The sequence below is a fragment of the Trichosurus vulpecula genome, chromosome 9, assembly GCF_011100635.1.
Source record: "Trichosurus vulpecula isolate mTriVul1 chromosome 9, mTriVul1.pri, whole genome shotgun sequence".
Lineage (NCBI taxonomy): Eukaryota > Metazoa > Chordata > Mammalia > Diprotodontia > Phalangeridae > Trichosurus > Trichosurus vulpecula.
The window spans coordinates 196,857,127-196,882,469 of record NC_050581.1 but is presented as its reverse complement, the minus strand read 5'-3'; the positions used below and the strand labels follow the sequence as shown (position 1 = coordinate 196,882,469).

The window sequence follows — 25,343 nt, the reverse complement described above, 5'->3', positions numbered from 1 at the left end:
GGGAGGAGGGCGAGCGGCCAGCGGCGGTGGAAGCAGCAGAGGCAGAGGTGGCAGCAGCATCTGCAGCAGCATCGGCGGCAGCGGCGTCGCGGGGCGAAGGCGGCAGCAGCGCGGAGCCTGTGCGGAGCCGAGCTCCTGCCCTCCTGCCGGTCCGCCTGCCGGGGGCCCGGATGTGAGCAGCGGCCCGGCGGCGGGCGAGGGCCGGCCGCGGGGCCCCGGCTGCCTTCTGCGGGGCCGGACCCGGGAAGGGAGGCGAGGAGGCAGCAGCCCCCTGCGCGGCGGCAGGCGCGGGGCACGGGCACGGGCAGGCACGGGCGGGCATGGGGGGCGGCCCGACCGGCCCCCGCACCGCCCCCGGCCGCGAGGAGGAGACCTAAGCGGGGCCCGAGCCGCCCTTGAGCCCAGAGCCGCCGCCGGGCAGAGCCGAGCGGGTGATCCTAGGGCCGGGCAAGGGCGGGCAACGCGCAGCACCGCAGCCGAAGGGTGCCCCCGGCCCCACTCCCGCACCCCCGCGGCCGGCCGGCGCCGCCGCCACGCACGCACACGCACACAGCAGGCGCTCGATAAATGGTCCGAGAGGAGGATGATGATGATGATGAAAAAAATGCACCCCCCGAGGCGGGAGGAGGAGGAGGAGGAGCACGCGAAAGGTGCGGGCTTGGGGGGAGGGGGATGGAGGCAAGACGGCATGGACGATTGGAGAGAAGGAGGGATAGACGGAAGGAGGGAAGGCCCGGGCCTGAGGATGCTCGGGAGCTTCGTGGCAGCGACATGTTTGGCGGGGGAGGGGCCCTCGGCGCCTCGCGGGGCGGTAGATGGGGGGGTGTCTTTCAGCCAGACGGAGGAAGCTTGAGGGGAGGCCCTCCTGAGCCGAGGTGACTTTTGGGTTTCACTTTCCCACCGCTGTGTCAGGTGTGTGTGCAGGGAGGGGGTACAGGTGGAGGCCGGAAACTGCCCAGGTTGGAGCCCTCAGCTGGGGCACATCATCTCCTTCTCCCTCTCCCGGTGCGGTGAGGTGGATGACTCAAGGGGGGAGGCTCATCCCCATGCACTTCTGGCCTTTTTCTCCTGTTCTTGTCTCGATATGCCATTCCCGCCCCTCCCCCCGCATGGTCCCGGGGGGGCCATATATTTCTGGCCTTTATGCCCCCCCCCATTTCTCACTGCCTCGAGTGGCACAGGTAACCTAGCAATATCTCCAGTACTTCCTGCAGCTCCCCCCCCCCCCTTTCCCTAAGAACCTGGAGAGACACGTGCACTCCCGCCCTGCCGGCTGTCTGCCCTCCCTCCGGCTTTCTTGCTCACGGCTCCTGGTTTTCTGGGCAGGCTGGTTGGCAGGGCTGGGGTCCCTGGGGCAGCCTTGCGCCTCAAACCTGGAAAATGAGTCGCTACGAAGGGAATGCTCCTCTCCCAGGCCCCAAGAGGGGACCACACACAACCCCATTTGGCTGAGGCCAGAGGTGTATCCTCACTTCGCCATCCTTACCAACTGGATGGGTGGTCTGGAAGCTGGACGGCCAGAGGCCACATTCCCTTCGGCCAGGTTACTCCAGGGTGGCCCAGAGACTGGGGCCAGGGCAACCCTGAGGTGCCCTAGTGACTAACAGATGGAGCTTTGGGACCCCTGGCCCTAGGAGTGGGAGAGGCATTGGCCCTTTGGTCTTCATGTTATTTATTTCTGAGTTGGGGGTGTACTTTGTCCTCTCCAGCTGTCTGTTTTCTAGGGTCTATTCGCTTCCCATCTCTTGCTTCTCATTTGCCTGACCCCTCTCCCTGCCCCCCTCTAACATGATTTAGGATTCCCAGTGTACTTGTCTTACCCCCCCCCCCCCCACCATCTCAGCCACTTTCACAGACAGAAGCAGGCTTGGAGGGCTGCCCTGGTTGCTGAGAAGCTCATGGAATGGCCCATGAGATGGCCCCGTGGATGTCTGTGCGTCTTGTTCAGCCTGGCCTATGAGGGCTCTGGATGGCTTTTGGAAAGGGGAACGGGGGTCCCATTTCTGACTGGGAGGCCTCTGGCCTGGTGCAGGAGCTGTCATTTAAAAAATGCCAAAAGGCAGAGATGGTTTCAGAAGCCAGCGGAGGAAATGAATGCCAGGCTTCATGAATTTTCATTTGAAGGAAGCGTGGGGACATAATCCAGATTACTTGCTTTGCCCGGATGCCAGGGGAGGACTCTTTTTGCATGAGCTGAAAAGAATGTTGCTTTCCTTGCTGTTGAAAGATGTGGGACTGTCACCCTGAAGATGGGTCGCAATATGGAACAGTGGCTTCCTTTTACTTTCCATCAGAAATAGCCGACAGGTTCCCTGGGGCTTGGGGAGATTTCAGTGCAAACCAGGAGGCCTGAGCCCCGGGCAAGGAGCTCACCTTGTGAGAGCACAGAGCCTGGCATGTAATAAGCACTGATTAAAGGCTTTTTCATTCATTTGAAGAAATAGAGGAAAATGTGTTTTAGGGAGACACAGGGGTATAAAACTCATTGCTTTGTGAAAACCCATAGTCTCTGCCTCCGCTCTAGTGGATAGCCCTGAGTTTTGGAAGGTGAGGAATGAGGCTTTGGATGCAGCTATGCTGCTGACTGAATAAGAAACTACATTTTAAAAAACAGTTTGGAGGGGGAAAAAACCTAGTAACACACACACTTGTTCAGCTAGAGAACTTATTCATGTTCTCTCTCTCTCTCTCTCTCTCTCTCTCTCTCTCTATCTCTCTCTCTCACTCTCTCTCTCCCCTTCTCTCCCTCCCTTTCTCTCTCTCTCTCTCTCTCTCTCCCCCCCCCCCCCCCAGAGTCGAACTATGCAAGAGGCACCAGGAACTCAGTCTCTGGTGACAGACCAGCGTTCCGGCCGAAGAGCTCCCAACACTCCCAGCAGACTGTCCTCTCCTGGCAAGCTGCGATCGATGCTGCTCGGCAAGCCAAGGCTGCCCAGACTATGAGCACCTCCACCCCCCAACCTGTCGGGTCTCTGTCCCAAAGAAAACGTCAGCAATATGCCAAGAGCAAAAAGCAGGGAAGCTCGTCAAGCGGCAGGCCAGCCCGGGCCCTTTTCTGCTTCTCTCTGAACAACCCCATCCGAAGAGCCTGCATTAGTATCGTAGAATGGAAGTATCCTTTTTGTGAGTCGGCCTCTCCCTCGGCTTGGTTTTTTTCACCATCTGTTCCTCAAATATATCCCGTGTGCTCAAAGGATTTGCTCTCTGGGACGACATTTAGAGAGCATGGCGGCCTGGAGCACGAGGGGCAGGGGATAAGCTTGTTTTTATTTTAAACTCCAGCTCCCCAAGTTGGAAAGGGGTTAGCTCTGCAGTTATATTTAGCCTTCTCTTGGGGGAGGGGGCTGCACGTTGGGCAAGGCATTCAGAGATGGTGAAGCAGGCAGTCTGGAAAGAAGAAATAGGCCTGGGGTGAGGGCTGGGCAGGGGTGAGAGGCTCCATATTCAGGGAGCACTGTTGGCTGCATCTCCAGTCTCTCTTGGATTTTGCGCTTTGCTTGAGGCCCTTTAGGTCAGGCCCGGAGTCCGTTTTGTTTCTTAAAAGAGGGTTTAAAAAAATAGACTGACTGGAATTTTACTGGTAAAAGAAACAGTTCTGATCTTTAGCAGAATCCCCTAATTCTGATATCTGGAGATTGTTCCTGAAACTCTGATTAATGTACATTGTCCAGGTGCTGCATAAGATTGAATCTAGGGTCAGATCCTATCTCAGATCCTTACGCAGCTTTGTGACCTTGGGCAAGTCACTTTAACCTCTCTGGGCCTCAGTTTCCTCATTGGCAAAATGAGGAAGGTTGGATTTGGTGGGCCCTATTAGCCCTCATTCCATGCCCATGTGGTCCTTTGGACCCTTGCTCATCAGAGGACTGTGTCTCTGCTCTTGCATCAATCCCATCCCTCTCTGGAATTTTCTTTAGACTGGCTCCACCAGAGTGTTAGGAACCGTGAGGGACTCTGGGTAGGTATATGTGTGTGTGTGTTCTCTGACACTGCTGTCTAATTCCTTCCCCCCCTCTCCGGTCACCTCCCACCCCAGGACTTATAGAGCTGCTCTCTGAGCTCAGGAATTTGCAGTTGCTGGCTTGGGGGAAAAAAATTCGGCCTATGTCCTTGAGCCGCAGTTCCATGTGTGGGTGTCTCCTTCGTATTTTTAAAATTGAACTTCAAATGCCCCAAGATGGTTGATGTATCCCAGACCCTAGATTTAGCCCCCCCCCCCCATCTCCTTCCCATCTCTCAGCCCTCCCCATAATCTTGTTTTTCTTTCTGATTCCTTTCTCAAGCCTGTACAAAAGCTATAGCCCCTGGGTGAGCTATTGGCTCAGTGAGGAGCCTGTGATGGCACTTTGTCTTTGCCTAGATGATCCGGTGGCTTGAGAAGAGGGAAGCATTTTATTCTCCCACAAATCCTGTGTGGCTGGCAAAGCTCAGGACTCTTCCTACCCAGAGAAGCGGGCACCCTCTGGTCTTGGGCAGAATCAAAGGGAGAATTCATTTACCTTTCTTCCACCTTTAGATGAGAGGATATTGAAGGCTAGGGAGACAAGCCCCTGACACAGTCGTGGAGCACACAGTTCTGTTGAAATGTTCAGCCTGGGCCCCAGCCTGCCTGGGGATTAGCTCTCCTCTTCCTGTCTTCCCTGGGCAGCTACAGATGGGAGAGCCAATGGTTTCGGAAGGCTATGAAGATGGCTCCCCATCCAGGATATGGGACTGGTGCAGCCCCGATGCCTCCCCCCTTCCCCCTCTTTCCTTTACCACACTTTTTTTTATTTTAGCCACACCTTTCTAACGTAGGTAGCTATTCTTTCTCAAGACCTGTAGTCTCCATTATATGTCTTTGCTTGTAGATTTTTCCTTGAGCTGTTTTCTAGCCTTTGGGGGGAAAATGGCCCACTCCAGAGAAGCTGTGCATCCCCTTAGAGAGGATTTTTCTGTTGGAGGCACAGGGAGCGATGCAGCCACATGTCCCCTCCATTAGCTAGCAAGAAAAAGGCCCTCTTCTATCAGGGAGTATGAGCAGAGCTCCTTGGGGTCACTGGCTGTCTACAGAGTGACAGGGAAAGCCAGGTGCTTTTTCTTCTTGAGTCTAGAGACGAGACAGTGTCTGAGACTTGGCATCCTTCCTTCCCCACCCCCTAAGCACACACACTGGTTTGCACTGGTGTAGCTGTGGGTTTGGAGAAAAGCCAGCCCCTATGAGGTAGGTACCAAAGGGGAAGCAGTGGAGAAGAGAATCCCTAACTAATCCACGACCTCATTTGGCTCTCCAAATGTCACCTCATTTTGACAGTGGATCGTATTAACCTGATGAGTAGAATTCAAGACCAAACCTTGGTGAATCTGGGGTCAGCTCTCTGCCTTAGTGATGGGACCATAGGATCAATGTTGTGGGATAGGAGATAATGTCCACCTGAACTTTGGGAAAGTGGTGGGTACCAAGTGCCCCAAGAGGCAGTTAGATCCAAACTGAGTAGCTATAGATTTCTCCTGGCCAGCTTGTCAAAATCTCAGGGCAAAGATGGTGAAGAGTGTGCTCCAAGAAGACTATGCATATGGGAACTCAGCAAACACTGATAGAGCTACATTGCCTTTAGACTTCCTTGACCATGGTAGTGTTTCCCAGATGTGCTGTTTTGGTGCAATAACAAGGAAGGGGCTGGAGGCCTCTCTGCCTCCAGTTTCGGAGGGGCCGTGTATGTTTTTAAACAGAAAAAAAACTGGGCCAAATGGACTCTTGGATTTCCCTGTCATTCCAGAGGCAGTTTGGTTAAGGTGGTCCTGGCAGACCCCAATCTGGCTTGTCCAATCAAATATTCCAGTGTCTGAACTTGGTCAAAATTAATGCAAAGGTCAAAGTTAATTGGAAAGAATCTCCAAGAAATTTCAGCTAAAAAGGCCGGAGTGTGAGGGGCATTTTTGCTTTCTTGATTCATAGCCACAGATTATGAAACTTGGGCCCTTACACTGTTCTCTCAGCTGTGAGTCCTAAAGAGACTGACATGTTTCATGAGAGATAGCGGAGAGTGCTAGATTTGTAATTAGATAGACCTGGGTTCAAATCCTGCCACAGACATGTAATAGCACGGTGATCAAGAATAGGTCTTTGTGTGTTTAGATGGTGCCATAAGAGAAGGTACAGATGAATCACTGCTCTGTGTCAGTGAGTGGTGTTTCCACACTGGGAGGTCCCCCTACAGATGACATTTTAGATATAGAAAAAAATACAAAATGGACATTTTTTTCTAGGATTCCCCAGAAAGCAAAGGGGGTTTTCCTTTACTAAAATCTTTGGGGATTCTCAGGAGAGACATTCTGAGGGAGGTGCAGAGCATTGGCTCCCAAGATGGAGGATTTGGATTTAAATCCCAGCTCTGCCATGGTCACTTGAGTGACCTTGGTCGAGTTACTTAACCTCTCTTGGACTCTGTTTCCTCTTCTTTAAAAAGAAGGGAATGGACTAGATGGCCTTGGAGGTCCCTGTGACCTGGTGGGGCCATACTCTCAGCACATGGCCCTGCCTGGGAGCATACCCTGGTGACAGAAAGCTGATGCATGTCTGACCTTAGGACTGCATTTAGCTTGGCTGTTCAAGAAGCCCTTCACTACTGAAAAACACAACAATCCCACAAGTCTTTATGGCGAATGGTGAGCTTGGAATCGCCAGGTCTGTGAGTGCGGCTTCCTAACACCAGAATGTTTAGTTGAATCATTGTTGAAGGCTGGTCTTGATACAATTCTTTGGAAACCGACACGGCCCCAGCGCTCCAGCTTGAGAACCATGAATGGGGCTCTGGGGAAGTTAAGTGTCTGGTGTTGATTCCTTGTGGTTTCTTATTAAACTTACATTTCTTTGTCAGCTGAACCTAGTGACAGCCTAGGATAAAGCAAAGTGAAGCCCAGCTACACCCCAAACTACTGATAGTTCAAGTCCAGTCAGAAGCATGTATTAAGCACCTACTGTGTGCCAGGCACTGGGCTAAATACCGGGGACACAAAGAAAGGCAAAATCAGTCTTGCCCTTAAGGAGCTCCCAATCTAATCAGGGAGAGAACAAGCAAACAACCACGTACAAACAAGACAGAGACAAGAGAAACGGGACACATTAGGGGGAAGGCACCGGCATCACGGGAACCAGGAAAGGCTTTTTACAGAAGGGTGAGACTGAAAGGATGCCAGGAGGCAGAGATGAGGAGGAGAGAGTCCTAGGACTGGAGTACAGCACAAATGCCTGGAACCTAGAGATGGAGTGACTTATGTGAGGAACAGCAAGGAGGTTAGTGCCACTGAGCTGTAGAGTGTTTGAAATTGGAGAGTTAGGAGGGGGCCAAGTTGGGAAGGGCTGTTAAAGCCCTTGGATGACCCTTAGGGAGTAGAGAAAGTAGAGAAGATGCTGGCTACACAGCTGGTTTAGCCCCATCCCCTTTACCACTCTAGGTTCATGGATCTAATCGCTCTCAGCTTGTGGGGTGTACAAAAACAGGTGGTGGCCAGGATTTGGCCCCCAGGCAGTAGACTAGAGCTGGCAGGGACCTCAGAGATCATTGGGTCCAACCCCAACAGAGGGACCAAGTGACTTGTCTATGGTTGATAGAAATAGTAAATACTGGAGCTAGAATTCAAACCTCAAAGTCATTGAGACCACTTGAGAGACTTGCCTCCATCTTGTAGGGATTGAGCTTTTATGGATGAGGTCAAGATTGCCCTAAGTGAGCTAAGAGCATGTGGTGTTTGTTGTTGTGCAGTTGTGTCCAACTTTGTGACCCCATCTGGGTTTTCTTGGCAAAGGTACTGGAGTGGTTTGCAGTTTTCTTCTTCAGATCATTTTACAGATGAGGAAACTGAAGCAAATAGGGTGAAGTGACTTGCTCAGGGTCACACAGCTAGTAAGTATCTGAGGCCAGATTTGAACTCAGGTCTGCCTGACTCCAGGCCTGGTGTTATAGCCACTGTACTAGTTGCCCAAGAACATAAGTAGGTGATGGTAAATATCTGAGGAAGTAGCTTGGCTCACGATAACCAGATGTCCCTTAGGGAATTTGGCTTCCAAAGCTTCAATTAAGACAAGAAAATATGGGAACCTGGTTAGGGCTTTGCAATCTGTGAATGCTCTTCAGTTTTGAAATAAAATTGATAGCCTCAAAAAGTGCATAAGGTGAAGCTGAAACCATGAGGGAGGACCATGAGAGCTCATGCGGATGCATCTTGGGAAGCAGAACCACCATGGCTGCCAGGAGCTCAGGGTCTCCAGGAGTGGTGAGCAGAAAACTGAGTGGAGCCTGCTTTACTCAGAAAGTCTCATGGACTGGGGCTTGGGAGTCATGGGCTTTGCTTCATACATATTTATCCTTAACCAGACTTTCCAGACCATTTGACATATTTATATTATTGGCGATTTTTGCCAATTGTGTGGCCTTAGCTGTTTACATCCCATTCCCAGAAGATGATTCTAACTCAACCAATCATAACTTGGTAAGTGTTCTTGGTTTCATTTCTCTGTTTCAAATGCTTATTGATGGATTGCCCAGCAACTTGAGTTGGGTCTCTATGTGGTGACTTCCAAGTAGCTGTGAATGGGGGTTTACAGCTGTGCCCATGAATTCTTCCCAGAATTTTGCAGTGACTCGGCTTTTGATGTCTCTCCTTATGTTTATGCTGAATAGCAATGTTTAAAATCATTAATCTAGTTTGGATGGAAATGAAGAGAACTCTTGAATGGAAGAGTATGTGTGCGTGCGTGTCAGAGTGTGTGTGTGTGTGTGTGTGTGTAACATTTGGATCTTAATTTCTGCCAAGGTTTATAATAACTTTTGTCCCTATTTGGATGTTCTGCCCCCTCTTTGAAGCCCGTTCTCTCTGATCCGGCATCCTCAGGGCGTGGGGTATCTTGGTGGTGGATCTAGAGTTACCATACATGGCTTGCCAATTTTTACAGCCCTATATTGCACCTTAGGCTTATCTCAAACATGATTTTGTGTTGAGACAGGGCCTGGGATTGTGGGGAGAGCCCATGGGCTGGGAGGCAAGTGAGTCAACTACCCAGTCTCACCCTTGTTCCATCTGTAACTTGGGCCAAGTTTCTATCCACATAGGATTACCTTCACGTTATCTTTGAGGCTGGAAGGGATGTCATAGACCAGTCCCCTCATTTTACAGAGGGGAAAACAAAGACCTAGAGAAGTGTGAAATGACTTGTCCGGGGTCACACAAATCAAAAGCCCTCAAGGTGGACTTTGGTGTTAAAAGGTAGTTGTACTATGTTCTTTTTTAAAATTTAATTTATTTAACATATTTAGTTTTCAGCATTGATTTTCACAAGAGTTTGAATTACGAATTTTCTCCCCATTTCTACCCTCCCACCCACTCCAAGATGGCGTATATTCTGGTTGCCCCATTCCCCAGTCAGCCCTCCCTTCTGTCAGCCCACTCCCCTCCCATCCGCCTTTCCCTTCTTCTCTTGTAGGGCAAGATAAATTTCTATGCCCCATTGCCTGTGTATCTTATTTCCTAGTTGCATGCAAAAACTTTTTTTTTTGCTTTGCAACACCTGTTTTTAAAACTTTGAGTTCCAAATTCTCTCCCCTCTTCCCTCCCTGCCCACCCTCCCTAAGAAGGCAAGCAATTCAACATAGGCCACATGCGTATCATTATGTATAACCCTTCCACAATACTCATGTTGTGAAAGACTAACTATGTTTTGCTCCTTCCTAACCTATCCCCCTTTATTGAATTTTCTCCCTTGACCCTGTCCCTTTTTGAAAGTGTTTGTTTTTGATTACCTCCTCCACCTGTCTGTGTACTATGTTCTTGATTTATGTTAAGTACCTACTATGTGCCAGGCATTATGCTAGATATTGGGAACTAATGGTAAAAAAAGAAACCCAATCCTTAAGGTTTTCTCCCATTCCAGTTCTAGGTTGTGGTTCTAAGACTGTGCCTTTGAAACCAAGTGAATGACCTGAGTCACGAACAGCATTTATTAAGCACCTACTGTGTGTGCTAAGGCCTGGGGAATCAAAGAAAGGCAAAAGACAGTTCCTACCCCCAAGAATCTCATAGTCGAATGAGAAAACAAGATGTAAACAGCGGTGTATATATGTGCCCCACAAAGGAGAAGTTGGAAATAATTAAGGCGCCAGGGTAAAGGAGAGCTGAGGAGGGCTTTCTCCAGAAAGTGGCACTTCATTTGAGGCTTAAATATAGTAAAAGTGCTAACCCTACTCTGAAACTTACTGGAGGGCAGTCTCTTATCTCTGCTTTAAGGGGGAATAATAAGAATAATCACTATGCTATTAACGCCAACGAGAGTCCACATTGGAGAAAAATGAGGCTAGCCATAAGATGGTGAGGATGAGGATAATGATGGTGAAGGCCAGCAGGGAAGGTCCAAGGTAGAGAGGAGGAGGGAGAGCGTTCCAGGCTGGGGGAGAGTCAGTGAGAATACCCAGAGTCAGGAGATGAAGGCCTGTGTAGGAGGAACAGCCAGGAGGCCGGTAGCCCTGGATCAAAGATTACGTGGGGGGAGAAAGGTAGAAGAAGACTGGAAAGGTAGGAGGGGCAGGTTCTGAGGGCTTAAAAGGCCAAACAGGATTTTCTCTTTGCTTCTGGAGAGAATAGGGAACGTTGGAGTTACCTGAATAGAGGAGTGACATCATTGGACCTGCAAGATGGCACCCTGGAGAGTGAGGAAGAGCTGAGTTGAAATTCTGTCTCAGACACTTACTAGCTGCGTCATCCTGGACAAGTCGCATTTAACCTCTCTATCCCTCAGTTTCCTCATCTGTAAAATGGAGCTAGTAATAGCACCCACTGCCGATGTTTAGTTGTTTCCAACTCTTCATGAGCCTCTTTGGGGTTTTCTTGGTCAAGACGCCTCAGTGGTTTTCCATTTCCTTCTCCAGCTCCTTTTACAGATGAGGAAACTGAGGCAAACAGGGCTAAGTGACTTGCCTAGGGTCACACAGCTAGTAAGTATCTGAGGCCAGATTTGAACTCAGGTCTTCCTGACTCCCAGCTCAGCATTCTGTCTACTGTGTCACCTAGCTCCCAATGATACCTGCTGTCCAGGATGGTTATGAGGGAGATAAAATGATAACACATAGAAAGTGTTTTATAAACCTCAAAGCACTACGTAGGTGCTACTAGCTCTCTGAGGAGAGACTTCAGTGGTGAGGCTATAGCAGTATCCTGAGGGTCTCACCAAGTCTAGTCAATCAACAGTCATTTGGTTAAGTGCCTTCTGTGTTAGGTGCGACAGTCTCTGCCCTTTGGGACCCTTTAGTCCATCAGGGGAAACCGTATGGGACCAATTGGAAGGTTGTGAATTGAGTCTCAAAGAGCCCATGGTGCATCCAGCCTCCATAATGATGTTGTGACATTGAGATGGGGCCCGGAGCAGGTAACAGCTAGTTCACGAGTCAGTGTATGAAGGTTGGCAAAGAGCTTTCCAGACATCATCTCCATGGAGCCTCCCATGATCCTCCCAGCAGCCCTGGGAAGGAGGGCTATTGTTATCTTCACCATTTTACGGAGGAGGAAATTGAAACTTCGGGAAATTAAATCATTCTAGCCCAAGGTCACCCAGCTAGGAAGCGCCTGAGGCAGCGTTCCAATTTTGGTCTTCCTGACTCTGAATCCTTTGCTCTAACATGTTAATTGGTGAGAAACATAAAGTGCTGGTGTTTTCTTGGCTTCTGGTCCACCCTTAGGGGCCTCTGTTCATGTCAGAGGAGGGGTTTAGGGGATTTGATTTCCAGAGCCCCAGTGCTGTCTTTGAGCAGCTCCCTCCAAGCCCAGCTGACTTTGGCCTTTAAGATAAAACTGTCTACAATCATTTTGGATGAGATATCTCTCTAATCAAGGATAACTCCTGTGCCACTGGCCACGGCCATATCTCTGGTGTCTAAAACTGTTTCGAGCTGTAACTGATCATTGGGTTATTTCTGGAAGAAAACTGGAAAGTCGTAGCTTTCCATCATCGGAGAGATCCGCCTAGTGCCTGCTGGGTGCAGGCCCCAGATGGTGTTACCTTTGACACAGAGTTCAGCCCCCCATGTAATGACCCAATTTATTCCTCCTTGTTGATCAAGAGAAAGTGGTTAAATTAATGTCCAAAATAAATACCTTTTTGATTTAATCCCTGGCGATGGAATAATTTGTGTGGTTGCATATGTTAGTCAATTCATATTGTGATTTTTCTTGAGGAAATTTAGGACCCATGTTGCCATTGCTGGGGGATCATTGGCATGTCTGGCTGAATATATCACATGATGTGGAATATTATGCCTTTGATGAAATCGTATGCATTGTGTCAAACACTCAGACTTGGGTGCGCCCTCTGTCCTATCCCCCACCTCCATTCTTTGTGGAATGGATGATGCTCACTCTGGGCTTTGTTTGGATCACCTTTGTAAGAGCAGAGCTGAGTTGTAAGCCCTTTGTAAAGGGTATCCTGTGGCCCAGCGGCTGGCTTATTGAGCATATGCCCAAGGAGAGGTTTATTCTGCTCTCCCCACTTCGGGCAGGGGGCTTCTTTGTGGCCTCTTGGTCAGGTCTCCTGCCTCTATCAGCCATCCCACCAGGGAACCTCATTTTGTTTTACATTTGACCCAATTCATTTTAAAGTGACTCGCTCTATTTTAGGGCTTGCCAAGTAGGGCTCATTTTTCATCTGTAGTAAATATCCTTCGGTAACCGAATGCAAAAACAAAGGGCAGAGGTGGAGGCTGGAGCAGAGAGGCCTGGGTGTCGAGAAGCTGGTTGTGGTCTTCCTTTGATGGTGTCACAGGAAATCCAGATGCAAGGATGACTTCCATGAAAAGTTCACTTCACTGTTACATGAGCCTTTAGGGGGATTCTTAATCTAGATCATGAAGAGGTACGCATGCCTTCTTGGTGGCATGGAAGCAATCAGAGTGGCAGACTGCACTGGGGGTGGCTCGTTTTCCCATGGCTATGTTTTAATTGTTTATAGGAGAAGAAAATCTCAAATAGTCTCAGTGCTTCCAATTTTGTATTGGCTTGAATTCACAGAGGCTAATGGCAACACTATAACAATCGTCTGCTGCTTAGGCAGCTGGAGAGTACAGTGGGTAGTTCAAATGAGGAAGACCTGAGTTCAAATCCTATTTCAGACTCTTCCTAGTTGTGTGATCTTGGGTGAGTCACCTAATGTCTGTCTCCTTCAGTTTCCCCGACTATAAACTGGGGATAATAATAGCACCTCCCTCCCAAGGTTGTTGTGAGGATCTAACGAGATCCTCTTGGTTAAGTGTGTTGTGAACCTTGAAGTCTCCGTAAATGCCAGCCACCACATTGTCATCCTTATGGAGGGCTTTGTTTCCACCTGTTCAGCCACCTGATGGGTTAACATCTTATTTACTATTTCTATTATTGTTCCTACAAACAGAGAGAAGGGTCTGCTCTCTGGGGAGGTTCAGAGTGGGGCTGCCACTCTGCTGTATTTCTCTGTGATGGAAACCTCTGGCTTCATTGGTCAGAGTTGATGGTTTGGTGTGGAAGGGGTGCAAGGAGCTGACAGAAGTGAGAGAGGAGGCACTTTGGGGAGGGATGGGAGGTGGGAGGGAAATGATAATCATCTGCAGGTGTTTGAGAGGCTCTTATAAGATCACAGCCAGAAGAGACCTGGAGAGGTCATTGAGTCCCTCCATCCTCTCAGAGGACAAGGGAGGAAACCAAGGCAAAGAGAGATGGAGTAATTTATCCCTGGCCATATACGTAGTAGAGATGGGTTTGTAACTTGGCTTTTCTGACTCCAACTCCCGAGTCCTTTCGTCTGTTCCACCTTGCTTCATGTCAAGTGGAAGAGGAATTTCAAGGGTTTTGTTTAACTCCAGAAGCAAAATAACAAACCAAGGGTAAATATCACAAAACTGGCAAACTTCAGCTCAATGTATGTAAAATCTTTCTATCAATTAAAATGGAGTCAGTTGACTCATAAAGGTAGTGAGTTCCCTGTTGCTGGAGTTATTTAAGAGCATGAGCCCTTGCTGGAGATGGGCTAGATGACCTCTGCAACCCCTTTTCTTCCCCATTTCTACGGCCGGTGATCCTCTCTCCCTTGCTGGGAGGGAGGACCTGCTGATAAAGAGAATTTGCTGTTGTCTCTCTTTAGCTACTGACTGTGGGCCCCTTACTCACCTTACTCAGTCTTGGGTAGCATCTCTGGCTTCTTCCCTTTCCTTTGGGTTCCCTGGTTGCCATTCCCTCCTGCCTGGCTTCTTGCCATAGCTTCCTAAGTGGCCACCCCTCCTCAGGTCCCTTCTCTGCCTGTGCCATCTTCTTGATGGCCACACCCTGCTCCAAATCGTTCAGTCCCTCCCAGTAGCCTGCACAGCAAAGCTGCACATCGGTGTGGCATTCAAATGCTCTGGGTGGAGCAATTACTGACCTTTCTGTGGCCCTTCCAAGTTTGCAAAGCTCTTCACAGACATTATCTCATTTGACAGTCCCAACCATTGTGGCCAACTTGGATTCTTAACTCCATTTCAGAAGCTGGGGGAGGCTCAGGGACATGTAGCTAGTAAGCATCTACTGGTTGATGCCAGGGCTGTGCTGACTCCAGCCTCAGCACCATCCAGCATGGAGGTGGGAATTTCCACTTGGACTCCAGTTTCCTGTATTTTCCCCCATTCGCATCCTTTCTTCTGGCCATCTTGGTTTCTTCATTGCTCCTTCCCACTCCTTCCTGGGCCTTTGCTCACACCATTTTCCCCACCTCAGGTGTCTGGGTGGCTCAGGGGAGAGCACGGGGATTTGGAGTCAGAAAGATTCCCACTGTGTGACCCTGGGCAAGTCTCTCAACCTCACTTTCTTCATCTCTTAAATGGGCACGATACTTACAAAATTGTGAGGGTCAAATGAGATATTATATGTCAGATGCTTTGCAAACCTTAAAGGGTTTATAAAGAAATGTAAGGGATCAGATATTATGATTACTTTGGGACTGCCCTCCTCCTCCCCTCCTCTTCCTCCTCCTCCTCTTCCTCCTTCTCTTCTTCCTCCTCCTTCTCTTCTTCCTCCTCCTCCTCCTCTTCCTCCTCCTCACCCTCCTCTTCCTCCTCCTCCCCCTCCTCCTCTTCCTTCTCCTCCTCTTCCTTCTCCTCCTCCACTTCTGTCTCCGCCTGCAGCCAGTGAATCCTGCACCCCTATAACAATAGGTGCCATCCATTTTGAATTCATTCGTTATCTTTCCTGTAGAGGTCTTGTCTCCATGACTAGGTCAAACCACCTTGAGAGGGGTAGTACCTGCTTGATCCGGCCATCATCCCTACCGAGGTGCACTTTGGAGAGGTAGCAGGCACTCGGTATGCATTAGTGGGTGGTCTTGTGAAAATCTGACTGAGTGAGTAGCTATCAGAGAATCGAAGCCATTCATCATCACACCAAACAAAGGCACGAGGTACATGTTGCAGAGGCTTCGCTACTGAGGAATATTGAGATTGAGAGAGAGTTTCTTTCCTCTTTCTCTGAGCCAGGCTCATCGGCTCCATTTCTTCCAGTATTTGGTCCAAGTGATTGGTTCTCCTAGCCATGCCTCCCTCTTTGCCTTTTCTTTATACCTTTTATGTCTTCTGTGGATGCTGGAAGGGGACCTTCGTCCCCACCAGGTGGGAGCAGACCAGGGCAGGGCTCAATTAGCCTAAGGCACCAGAAGCTTTAAGTAGTTGGATGAGGTGGAGAGGGGGGAAGTGTTGTACCCAGCTTTAAGTAGAAAGAGTAAAATGACCTCCTGAAGTCATAGTAGGAATACACTTAACAAGCAAATAAAAGACCCCCCCCCTTCCCCCAGCCCAACCCAGCCTAGCTCCCCTTCCAGGATGCTCAGGAGTCACTCAGAGGCAGCCCAATTTCTGCCACCCCCTGTGCTGGTGTCTGTGGCAAACAGCCCCCTCACTGCTGAGTTGCTGCATGGACCTGAGTCACCTCATGGAAAATGATTCAGGGGCTCAGCTGGAGCGTGGGTAGATGGATTGGTTGTTTTTTTTTTTTTAAACGGGGCCATAATCATTCATTTAACAAGCATTTATGAAGCACCTACTGCATGCCAGGCACTGTTCAGGGGATCCAGAGCTAGAAACAAAACAGTCTCTGCCCTTAAGGGCCTCACAGTCTGTTGGGGGTTAACATAGAAAATGAAATCTAAACTAGATGCAAAATAGTTTTCCCATCTATCACTAGTGACTGGATTAGGATGGGCTTCCTGTAGGAAGTGTCACCTAAGCTTAGGAGCCAGGGCTTCTATAAGGGGAGGTAAGGAGGAAAAGCCTTCCGGGAATGGGTACCAGCCTGGGCAAAGGTATGGGGATGGGGGATGGGAATGTGATGTGGGGGTGCAGCGCAGAAAGCCAGTCAGTTTGGCTCAAGCATATGGTGTGAAGGGGAGGGAAGAATGGGCATGATGCCATCTATCCACAGACACTTATTAAACACCTGCTGTGTGCTGGGCACTGTGGACTCAATCCCTGTGTTGAAAGAGCTCAAAACAATAGGGCTGTCTTGTGTCCTCCATCTCTGCTCCTCAGTTCACATCTCAGCACAGAGAGAAGAAATATGAATACCTACTAGGTGGTGTGAGAGAGAGGGCATTTTAGTTGGGAGGTGGGCAATCAGGAAAGGCCTCGTGTTGAAGGTGCTGACTGAGAAGGAGTTTATGGGGCAGAAGTGAGAAGGGAGTGCATTCCAGACCTGAAGAACAGTCAGGGCAAAAGCATGGAGGTGGGAGACTGGAAAGGGAGCCAGGAGCCAGATTGTGAAGAACTTTCAATGCCATGCAGAGGGGGCAAGAGGGGCTCCCTAGATCTTCTTGAGCAGGGGGGTGATCCGCTCAGACTTGAGCATCTCTATGGGGAAGGCTGCTGCACTGGCCCAGGGAAGAGGCGCTGAGTGCCCAAACAAGGGGGATGGCTATGCAGATGGAGAGGAGACAGACTTTCCTCCTTCTGCCCAGGGCTCCCACTGTTCTTTCAGATTCATAACCTCCAAATTAGGCTTGGCTCTTCCATCTTCAGCTTTCCCCTGGCCAGGAAGCTGCCTAGCTGGGCTATTTCTACCTCTGTGACACCTGTTGCCTATGAGCCTTCCTTGCCACCAACAGCCCACTTTTTGGCAGTGGGCCCCCCCCCCCCCCCCGCCCTGCTTCCCAAATTGTATTTCTTCAGTATAGACTTCTATAAGTCCATGGTGTCTCCTGAGAAAGAATATCAGTTCTACCTTTCCCTCCCAGGGCCTGGAACACAGTAGGCACTTTGATGGATGTGAAATACATTGTGGATCAAAATTGGGATTTTTTTTTTTTTTACCTAACAATAAGTTAAACAGCTCACCCTATTCCCAAGTGCTCTTGGGCAGTGAGGAGTTTTTGGTACTTGAGCCCAAGCAGAAATCTGAGAAAGGAAATCCTTTGTTTTGGGTTCATCTGGCTCCTGTCCCAGAAGCCTGTCTCCAGCCTCCTGGTCCTGGTCCTGGTCCTGGCCCTGGATCTAGATCTTTTGTGGGCAGGGAGACATGGCAGGACCAGGGATCCTCAAAGGAGGCACCTTGCCAGGGCATGTCAAGTTGTGTGTGTGTGTGTGTGTGTGTGTTCATGGGCACGTGTGGGTTTGTGTGTTTGGGGAGGACACAGGAATAGGGAGTAAGACTACAGACTGGACTTGATTTTGCTGAGGTAGGAAACTCCCTGTTAAGGCAACTCTTTGCCTCATACTCTTCAGAGTTGGGCCTAGAACATTTGGAGATAAAGTGATTTACCCAAGGTCACACAGCCAGTATGTTTCAGAAATAGGACTCGATCCCATACCTTCCTGGCTCCAAGGCCATTCACTTTGGCCTCCTGTCTTTCTCAAAATTAGGAGTATTTACCTAAGAAAAAAGTTCTATGTTTTTAGTGCCAGAAATTTCCATTCTCTGTGCTTCTTAGTCATACCTTGTGGCCTAGCCTCCTATGCATAGTATCGGTGGGGAGATTTTTTCTGGTGACTGTGTTTGGGGTGGGAGTGGGGTCAGTGCTCAGTAAAAGGTTTAGGCCTTGTTCTTGGTGCCAATCAGTGAGCTGAGGACACTGGTAGTTCATGGAAAGGAGGGCCAGGTGTTTTTTAAATTGTGAAAGAGCAAAGAAGGTTCTGGGAATGCTGAAGCCTGAGTCCTAGGGCTCCTTCTGTGAGCCTCAATGCTCTGCTGCCTCCTCTCCTTCAAAAAAAATAATTAATTTGTTTTCAAAAGTCTTCCCCCCCTTGTTAGAATGCTGCTGAGTCCTGAGACTGGGCTCGGATTCCCCAAGTGACTTTAAAATCCCTGGATTGTTTGAAGGGTTTCAGTCAAACGATAACAAACTATTATCAACCCCAGCAAAGCCTGACCCAGGGCCAGGAGGCTTCATGGCCTGGTTCTGGTCTCAGTGGGATTTAATTTATCTTCTCCCCTCATGCTTCCTGCCCGTTAGAAGTTTGTGATTTTGTGGGGAAAAGAAACAGACCATCTACACAGATAAGCAAATGGCCTCACCCCCATGGTGCTCTGATTTTCCTTCCCTGGAAATCTGCAGGGGTGGGAATAGGTGATCTTTGAGGTCCCTTCCAGCTCTGGTCTCCTGGGACCTTTATTTTTTGGCTACTAATACCCGATTTTGTTTAGATCTTCATGTTTTCAGATTCCTCTGAGGTGGTATTTGCTCCTTACATGAATGTTCTGAGGAATTTAGGGCAAATATGACTATCCTCTTGAAGATTGGGGAAACCGAGGCACGAGTCACAAAATAAATTGCTAGGATCTCTGGTTCCCTGCTCAGCACTGTTTCTACTAGAGATAAGCTATGTGAAATAAATCCTCCTGAAGGAGATGGAATTTGAGCTCACTTATCTTGGACTAGAAGGATGTCTAAATGAAGGACAGGAGAGCCCAGGGTTTGGGACAAATCCAGGAGGAGGTTGAGCTCTGAAGGCATGGCCAGAGGTTAACCCTTTCATGACAGGTGGGAAATGGAAGAAGAGAAAAGCAAGGTTAGACTTTTCAGCTTGGCATTCAAATCCTCCCCGCCCCTCCCCCGCCACCCTCCCAAAAAAAAGATTGGGTGGAGCTGCAGGTACTACCTTCCTCTGATCATTCCACAGTGTTCCAGAGGATGAATGATGAAGCCAATGAGCTCAAGAATGAGACACTCACTTTTGGACATGGCCAATATGGACATTTGTTTTGCTTGATTAAGCAAGGGGTTATGAGGGGTTTGTTTTTCTTTTTTCATTTGGGAAGGTGGAAAGAAAATAAATGTGTGTTATTTGAGAAAACACATGTAAAAATGCACAGAGCTCGGAACTGGCATACTTGGGTTGGAGTAGAATCACTTTGACTTACTGGCTGGGGTGGCCTTGGGCATGGTGGGCATGTGGTGTCCTTTTTTCCACCTCTGGCAAACGTAGATTGAACTAGATGCTCTTCAAGGCTCTTTTTAGGGCTGATGTTCCAGATTGGGCAGGCCTTTCCAGCCTACTCAGATTCTTCTTTTCCATTTCTTTTAGCCCAACTGAATGGCCCCCCTTCCTTGAAACATCCCTCACATTCCCACCTCCTTGTCTTTACTGATGTCATTCCCTGTACCAGGAATTTCATCCCTCCAAACTTTGGAATTCCTACTTACCCTTTAAAGTCTAATTCTGAGGCTGTCTCCTCTATGAAGCCTTCCCAGATTTCCTGTCTCTACTTCCCAAGGTCTCCTAGAGCCCCTTGTTTACACCTCTCTAATAGCCAGAGGCAAGCCTGAAGCATTAATTAAACTCCTCCCCAGCCCTCCTCCCTTTCTCTGGCAGAACCCAGCCTCCAGGCCACTTTCTAGCCCTTTCCAAGCCAGACCATTTGCATTCAGGCATTTCCCATTGGACCTTCATTGTCTTTCTTCATTAGAATGTGAGCTCCCACAGGGCAGGCACTTTCCTTGCTTGTCCTTGAATCCCTAGCCTTGAACAGGCTGTTGGGTGTATAGCTGAAGCGCCTAATAAATGCTTTCTTATACATTGGCCTAAGTTCCAGGAATACAAAGACAGAAGGAAACAGTCGTCTGTCCCAGTGAGCTTACATTCTATAGCTGATGATAGTAACTAGCTCTTATGTAGCTGCTTTAATGTTTACACCTTACATATGTTATCTGGTTTGACCCCCACAACAACACTGGAAGGTAAGTGCAGGAATTATCTGAATTTTACAGATGAGGAAACTGAGGCAAGCAGGGGCTATGATTTGCCCAGGGTCACGCAGCTCGTGTCAGAGGCACAAGAGCGATAAGACAATAATCACTAGCATTTCTGTATCTCTTTCAAGTTTGTAAAGCACTTCATAGACATTCTCTCACTTGGTCCTCACAACGCCCTTGGGGGGCGGGGTAGGTGCTATTATCATCCCCAATTTATAGGTGAGGAAAGGCTGAGAAAGGTTAAATCACTTGTTCCAGGGCCAATAAGAGTCTGAGTCAGGGCTTGACTCTAAGGTCAGTGCTCTGCCCACAAGGAGCTTACCTTCTACTGGGAAGGAGACCCGGGATAATAGGATGGGTGAAGGTGGGCTTTGGACGGGTCAGGGCCATCCCACTGAATGATCTTCACTCTCACGTTGCTCAGAGATCCCTGGTTTTTGGTTAGAACTCACCTGCCTCAGATTGCAGAGCCCATCCTTTCCTCTGGTCCAGGTCTGGGGCTCAAATGATGATGGGTGGCTGACGTTGGCATTTTGTTTAGAAATCCATGATGAGGACTGAGCGAATCTCCACATGGCTCTGAGGAAGGGATCTCCCGTCCTCTGTAGCCATAGACAAGCATGGTGCTAGGCCCCTTCACCTCCTGGTCACCCTCCCAGTTGTCAGGGTCCTTCCTGACAAGGCGGGTCAGGATCCAAACCAAAATGCGGGATCTTTGGGACATGGAGCAGGGCCCAGTCCTAGGCATTCTCTCTGCCAGAGTCTTAGATCCTGGGATCCTCTAACAGTAGCTTGTTAACTGTTCTGGCTGGTATGTCACGCTGTTGACTCACAGTGAACTTTAAGTCTGCTAAAAGTCCCAGATCTTACCCCCCCACCCCCCATGAACGTGTCTAGCCATGCCTCCCCCATCTTGTACTTGTAAAGTTGTACTTGGAAAGATAAGTGATGTCTCAGGTTGTGGAGGTAGTTTCATTCATTTCCACAAACCACACCTCTCTTGCCGTCCTCTCTGGGTTTAGTTACTTTCTGAAGGTCATATGTATTTGGTAAGGAGGAGTCACTCTGGGCCTGCCTGCCTTGTAGCTAGCTGTCTCTAGTTATTAAGGTGGGAGTAGAAGGCAATAACTTTGCCCTTTTAGCTCAGTTTTTCTACTTACTCAGATTCATTGGCAGAGCAAGACCCGAAGGATTTAGAGGTCATGAGATCTGAGATCTTGCTGCCTTAGACATAGCCAATCCCTGAAATGATTTGAGAGAGGTGCAGGTCCAAGATCCAGAATTGCTGAGTGTTCTAGGAGACTTTCTAACCTTAAATCAAATAGTGGCTTGGGACAAAGATGTTGATTCTGCTAAGTGAAGGGAATGAGGTCAGAAACGGCCTGGGGGTTGTGGCTGGCTGGCTAATCTATATTCCACAAGAGCTTTGCCTCTTGCAGTGGGATCTTCGGAGTGTGAATCCATGGGGTATCTTGGCACATGGAGCTGACAGAGTCCTTTCCTTATAGAGAGAATATAACTGGGATTTTCTATCCTAGTCTCTTACTTGGGTGTGTGAGGACTCTTCCTTTCCAAGACAATCTTAGGTTTTGGAAACCAAGCTAATAGAAAGATAGGGGTGCCTGTCCCCTCTTCTGGGGAAGCATTTATACCTCAGCTGAGGACTCCAGCTGAGGCTCAAGAGAGACACAGGGGTAGAGACACAGAGAGAGGCAGGGATCTGGTGGAGAAGAGGCCAGGGGAGCTGGGCAGTGAAGGCATCAGAAGATGTGGGAGGTGGTCCTCTGGGGTCAGAGGTCAGCATTGTTGGTTCATTAATTATGTGCTCTTCCATTTGTGATTTGCCCACAGCTCACATTAATTACCCTTTGGTTTCCAAAAGAACCAGTCAAGGCCTTCTCTTGACTGTGGGCTTTGGGGAAGCAAAGCTTACTAGCTAAAATTTCTAGTGATGATACTTTTAAGAATCCTAGGGATTATTGCTGGTGACCAGTGAGCCCAAAGGATGACTTTCTTTTCATGTTTAGAATTCCCACTTCAGTACTGTTATGATTTGGCTTTGATTTCTCCCTAAAATCCCTTCCTTTGGAATTCTCAGGGCAGTTCTAAGGGCAAATACTGACAGTTTCAGTTCAACGGAAAAAAAAAAAAGTTTTTATCCACATCGAAAAACAACAGTCCCCTGGAGGGTGCATTGTCTTCTCCTCCTTAGAAGGAGACTTACAGAGTTTTTGTTTTCCCCTGGGATCACAACGATCCAGGAAATTACAGTTGAGAGGGTGAGGACAGATATAAAATCCAGAGGTATGTTCATAATGGGCAGCTGGCAGTGGATAGAGCACCGTGCCCGCAATGAGGAAGATTCAGCTTTCTGAGTTCAAATCTGGCCTCAGACACTTTCTAGCTGTGGGTCCCTGGGAAAGTCACTTCATCCTGTTTGCCTCAGTTTCTTCATTTGTAAAATGAGCTGGAGAAGGAAATGGCAAAATCACTCCAGTGTCTTTGCCAAGAAAACCCCAAGTGGGGTCACAAAGAATCGTAAATGACTGAAAAACGACTGAACAACAAGAATGTTGTTAATGTTCTTAATGATGAGGTGATGCTGAGGCTTTCAAGACTTTCAATTGGCTGAGCCCTCTGTTGTTTTTCTGATATTCTTCCACCCCAGTTTCTCTTGATCCTTAAGAGAACCAGCTGCCAGAAGATCAGGAGGGACATTCCTGTCCTCACCTGTTCCTGCAGCCCCGCTACAACACCAATCACTGAGGAGTGAGCTTTGCCCCCAGGTCTCCTTTTGTCCCAGAGCTTCTCTCTTGGCATGGCTCGATTCTTTTCCAGATGGTGCTGAGTGTTCATGAGCTTCTCTATAGCTTTGAGCTGAAAGGGACCACCCAGAGCTCGCAGCCCATCCCCCTCTTTTTACAGATGAGGACACTGCTACTGAGCAAGGTTTAGCCCAGATTGGGAAATTGGTGCCTAGAGGGGTTAAGTGACCCACCCAAAGTCAAAGGGAGGAAGAACTGGCAGCCTTCCACTGCCCGTTCTTAAACCACCTAACTAAACTGCCTTTCTAGAAGGTCGCCCTTCTGTTGGGCTCAAGTCTGCTGGACTATTGGAGACAGCCAATACCAGTTCTACCCTAAATTTCCCCCAGGAAACCCCATTTATTCATGGGCTATTCAGATGAGTAGGTGCTATGGGGGCTGGGGGTAGGTCCTTCTCAGGCTTTGGAGCAACAAGGCAGGGAAGTTGGACCTCGCTCAGGATCAGAGCTGACTGGGACCAGGGATGATCCTGGTGAGAGCTACAATAGCTGCCATTTAGATGCCATCTAAGGATGGCAGAGCTGTTACCTACATCTCACTCATATGTACATGTACACATATTGTCGAGCCCAGTAGTGCTTAACATGGAGGGTGGAAACACCCATTTTTGCTTTTGGATTTTTAGCACGTCACGCCCCTTGCACTGTGTTTTTGGAGTGATTGGTTGATTATCTCATTTGGTCTTCACATTTGCCCTGTGCAGTGATGGTGTTCCTCCTCCCCCCATTTTACAGATCTGGAGGTCAAATGCTCAAGTGATTTGCTCATCTTCACACAACTAGTGGTTGGAAGCAGGATTCAAATCCAGGACTTTCTTTACCGTGAGCCCAGCACTCCTTCTGAGTGATTCGGTCTCTCAGTGGAGGGAGTGGGTATAGTAAGAGAAGATGTCATGGCACAGAATTCCCTGGGCAGAGAGCTACTTACTAGCTGTGTGACCCTAGGCAAATCACTTGCCCCTTCTCAGCCTCAGTCTTTCCATCTGTAAAATGGGGATATAATAGCCCCTAGTTCATAGGGTTGTCATAAGGATCAAATGAGAAAGGCAGAAGTCATCACACTGAGAACATGGTAGAACAGAAAGACAGGCTGGCCATTCTTCAAGACTGAGAGCCCGGAGGCGGAACCTCAACATTCAGACCCAAAATGCCTTGGGAGAGGTAGCTGGCTGCTGGGTTGGCTACCAGAGCCTCCTCAGCCCCAGTTACTTTGTATTCACGTTGTGGGTATTTTGTACATGCGACAAGGCCATATGGGATGATGGAGAAAGAGCTGGCCACAGAGGCAAGAGGAGATGCAGCAAGTCCTGTCTGTGACGTGAGCTGCCTGTGGGACTCTGGCCAGGCATCTGTCTCTCACTGCTCAGCGTCTCCCCAAGACTAGAAGTAGCAGAGAAGGTGCTATCTATCCATCTATCCATCCATCCATCATCTGTCTGTCTGTCTGTCTCTCTGTCTCTCCCTGTCTATCCACTCACCCATCCATCCATCCATCCGTCCGTCCATCCATCTGTCTGTCCGTCCATCCATCCATCCGTCCATCCATCCGTCCATCCGTCCATCCATCCGTCCATCCATCTATCCATCCATCATCTGTCTGTCTGTCTCTCCGTCTCTCCCTGTCTATCCACTTACCCATCCATCCATCCATCCGTCCGTCCATCCATCTGTCTGTCCGTCCATCCATCCATCTGTCCATCCATCTATCCATCCATCATCTGTCTGTCTGTCTCTCCGTCTCTCCCTGTCTATCCACTCACCCATCCATCCATCCATCCATCCGTCCGTCCATCCATCTGTCTGTCTGTCCATCCATCCATCCGTCCATCCATCCGTCCATCCATCTGTCTGTCCGTCCATCCATCCATCTGTCCATTCATCTATCCATCCATCATCTGTCTGTCTGTCTCTCCGTCTCTCCCTGTCTATCCACTCACCCATCCATCCATCCGTCCATCCATCCGTCTGTCCGTCCATCCATCCATCCGTCCATCCATCCGTCTGTCCGTCCATCCATCCATCTATCCATCCATCTTCCCTCTCAGAATGCAAGCTCCTTGAGGGCAGGGACTGTTTCATTTAGTCTTTGTGTCGCCATCCCTGAGCCGACTGCCCGGAACAAAGCAGGTGCTTAGTAGTAGTGATAACTAGCATTTGTATATCACCTTGAGGTTTGCAAAGTAATTTTTATACATGAGATCACGTTACCTGCACAGCCAGCCTGGTGCTGGGAGGTAGGTGCTGTTATCTCGTTTTGACAGATGACGAAGCTGAGGCAGGCAAAGAAAGTGCCATGTCTGGCGGGGCAGGAGCTGACAC

General features: G+C 49.0%; 1 protein-coding gene across 2 annotated transcripts in view; it reads left to right on the top strand.

Annotated features, from left to right (window-relative positions):
* The first annotated feature begins 583 nt into the window (after window positions 1-583).
* Window positions 584-25,343, top strand: part of CACNA1D (calcium voltage-gated channel subunit alpha1 D) — a 359,630-nt gene continuing 334,870 nt past the window's right edge. For both annotated transcript variants that reach the window (XM_036737725.1, XM_036737724.1), the window contains exons 1-3: window positions 584-650; window positions 2,794-3,112; window positions 8,367-8,472. In XM_036737725.1, coding sequence (XP_036593620.1) covers window positions 584-650; window positions 2,794-3,112; window positions 8,367-8,472 — 492 coding nt within the window. The remainder of the gene's footprint in view (window positions 651-2,793; window positions 3,113-8,366; window positions 8,473-25,343) is intronic.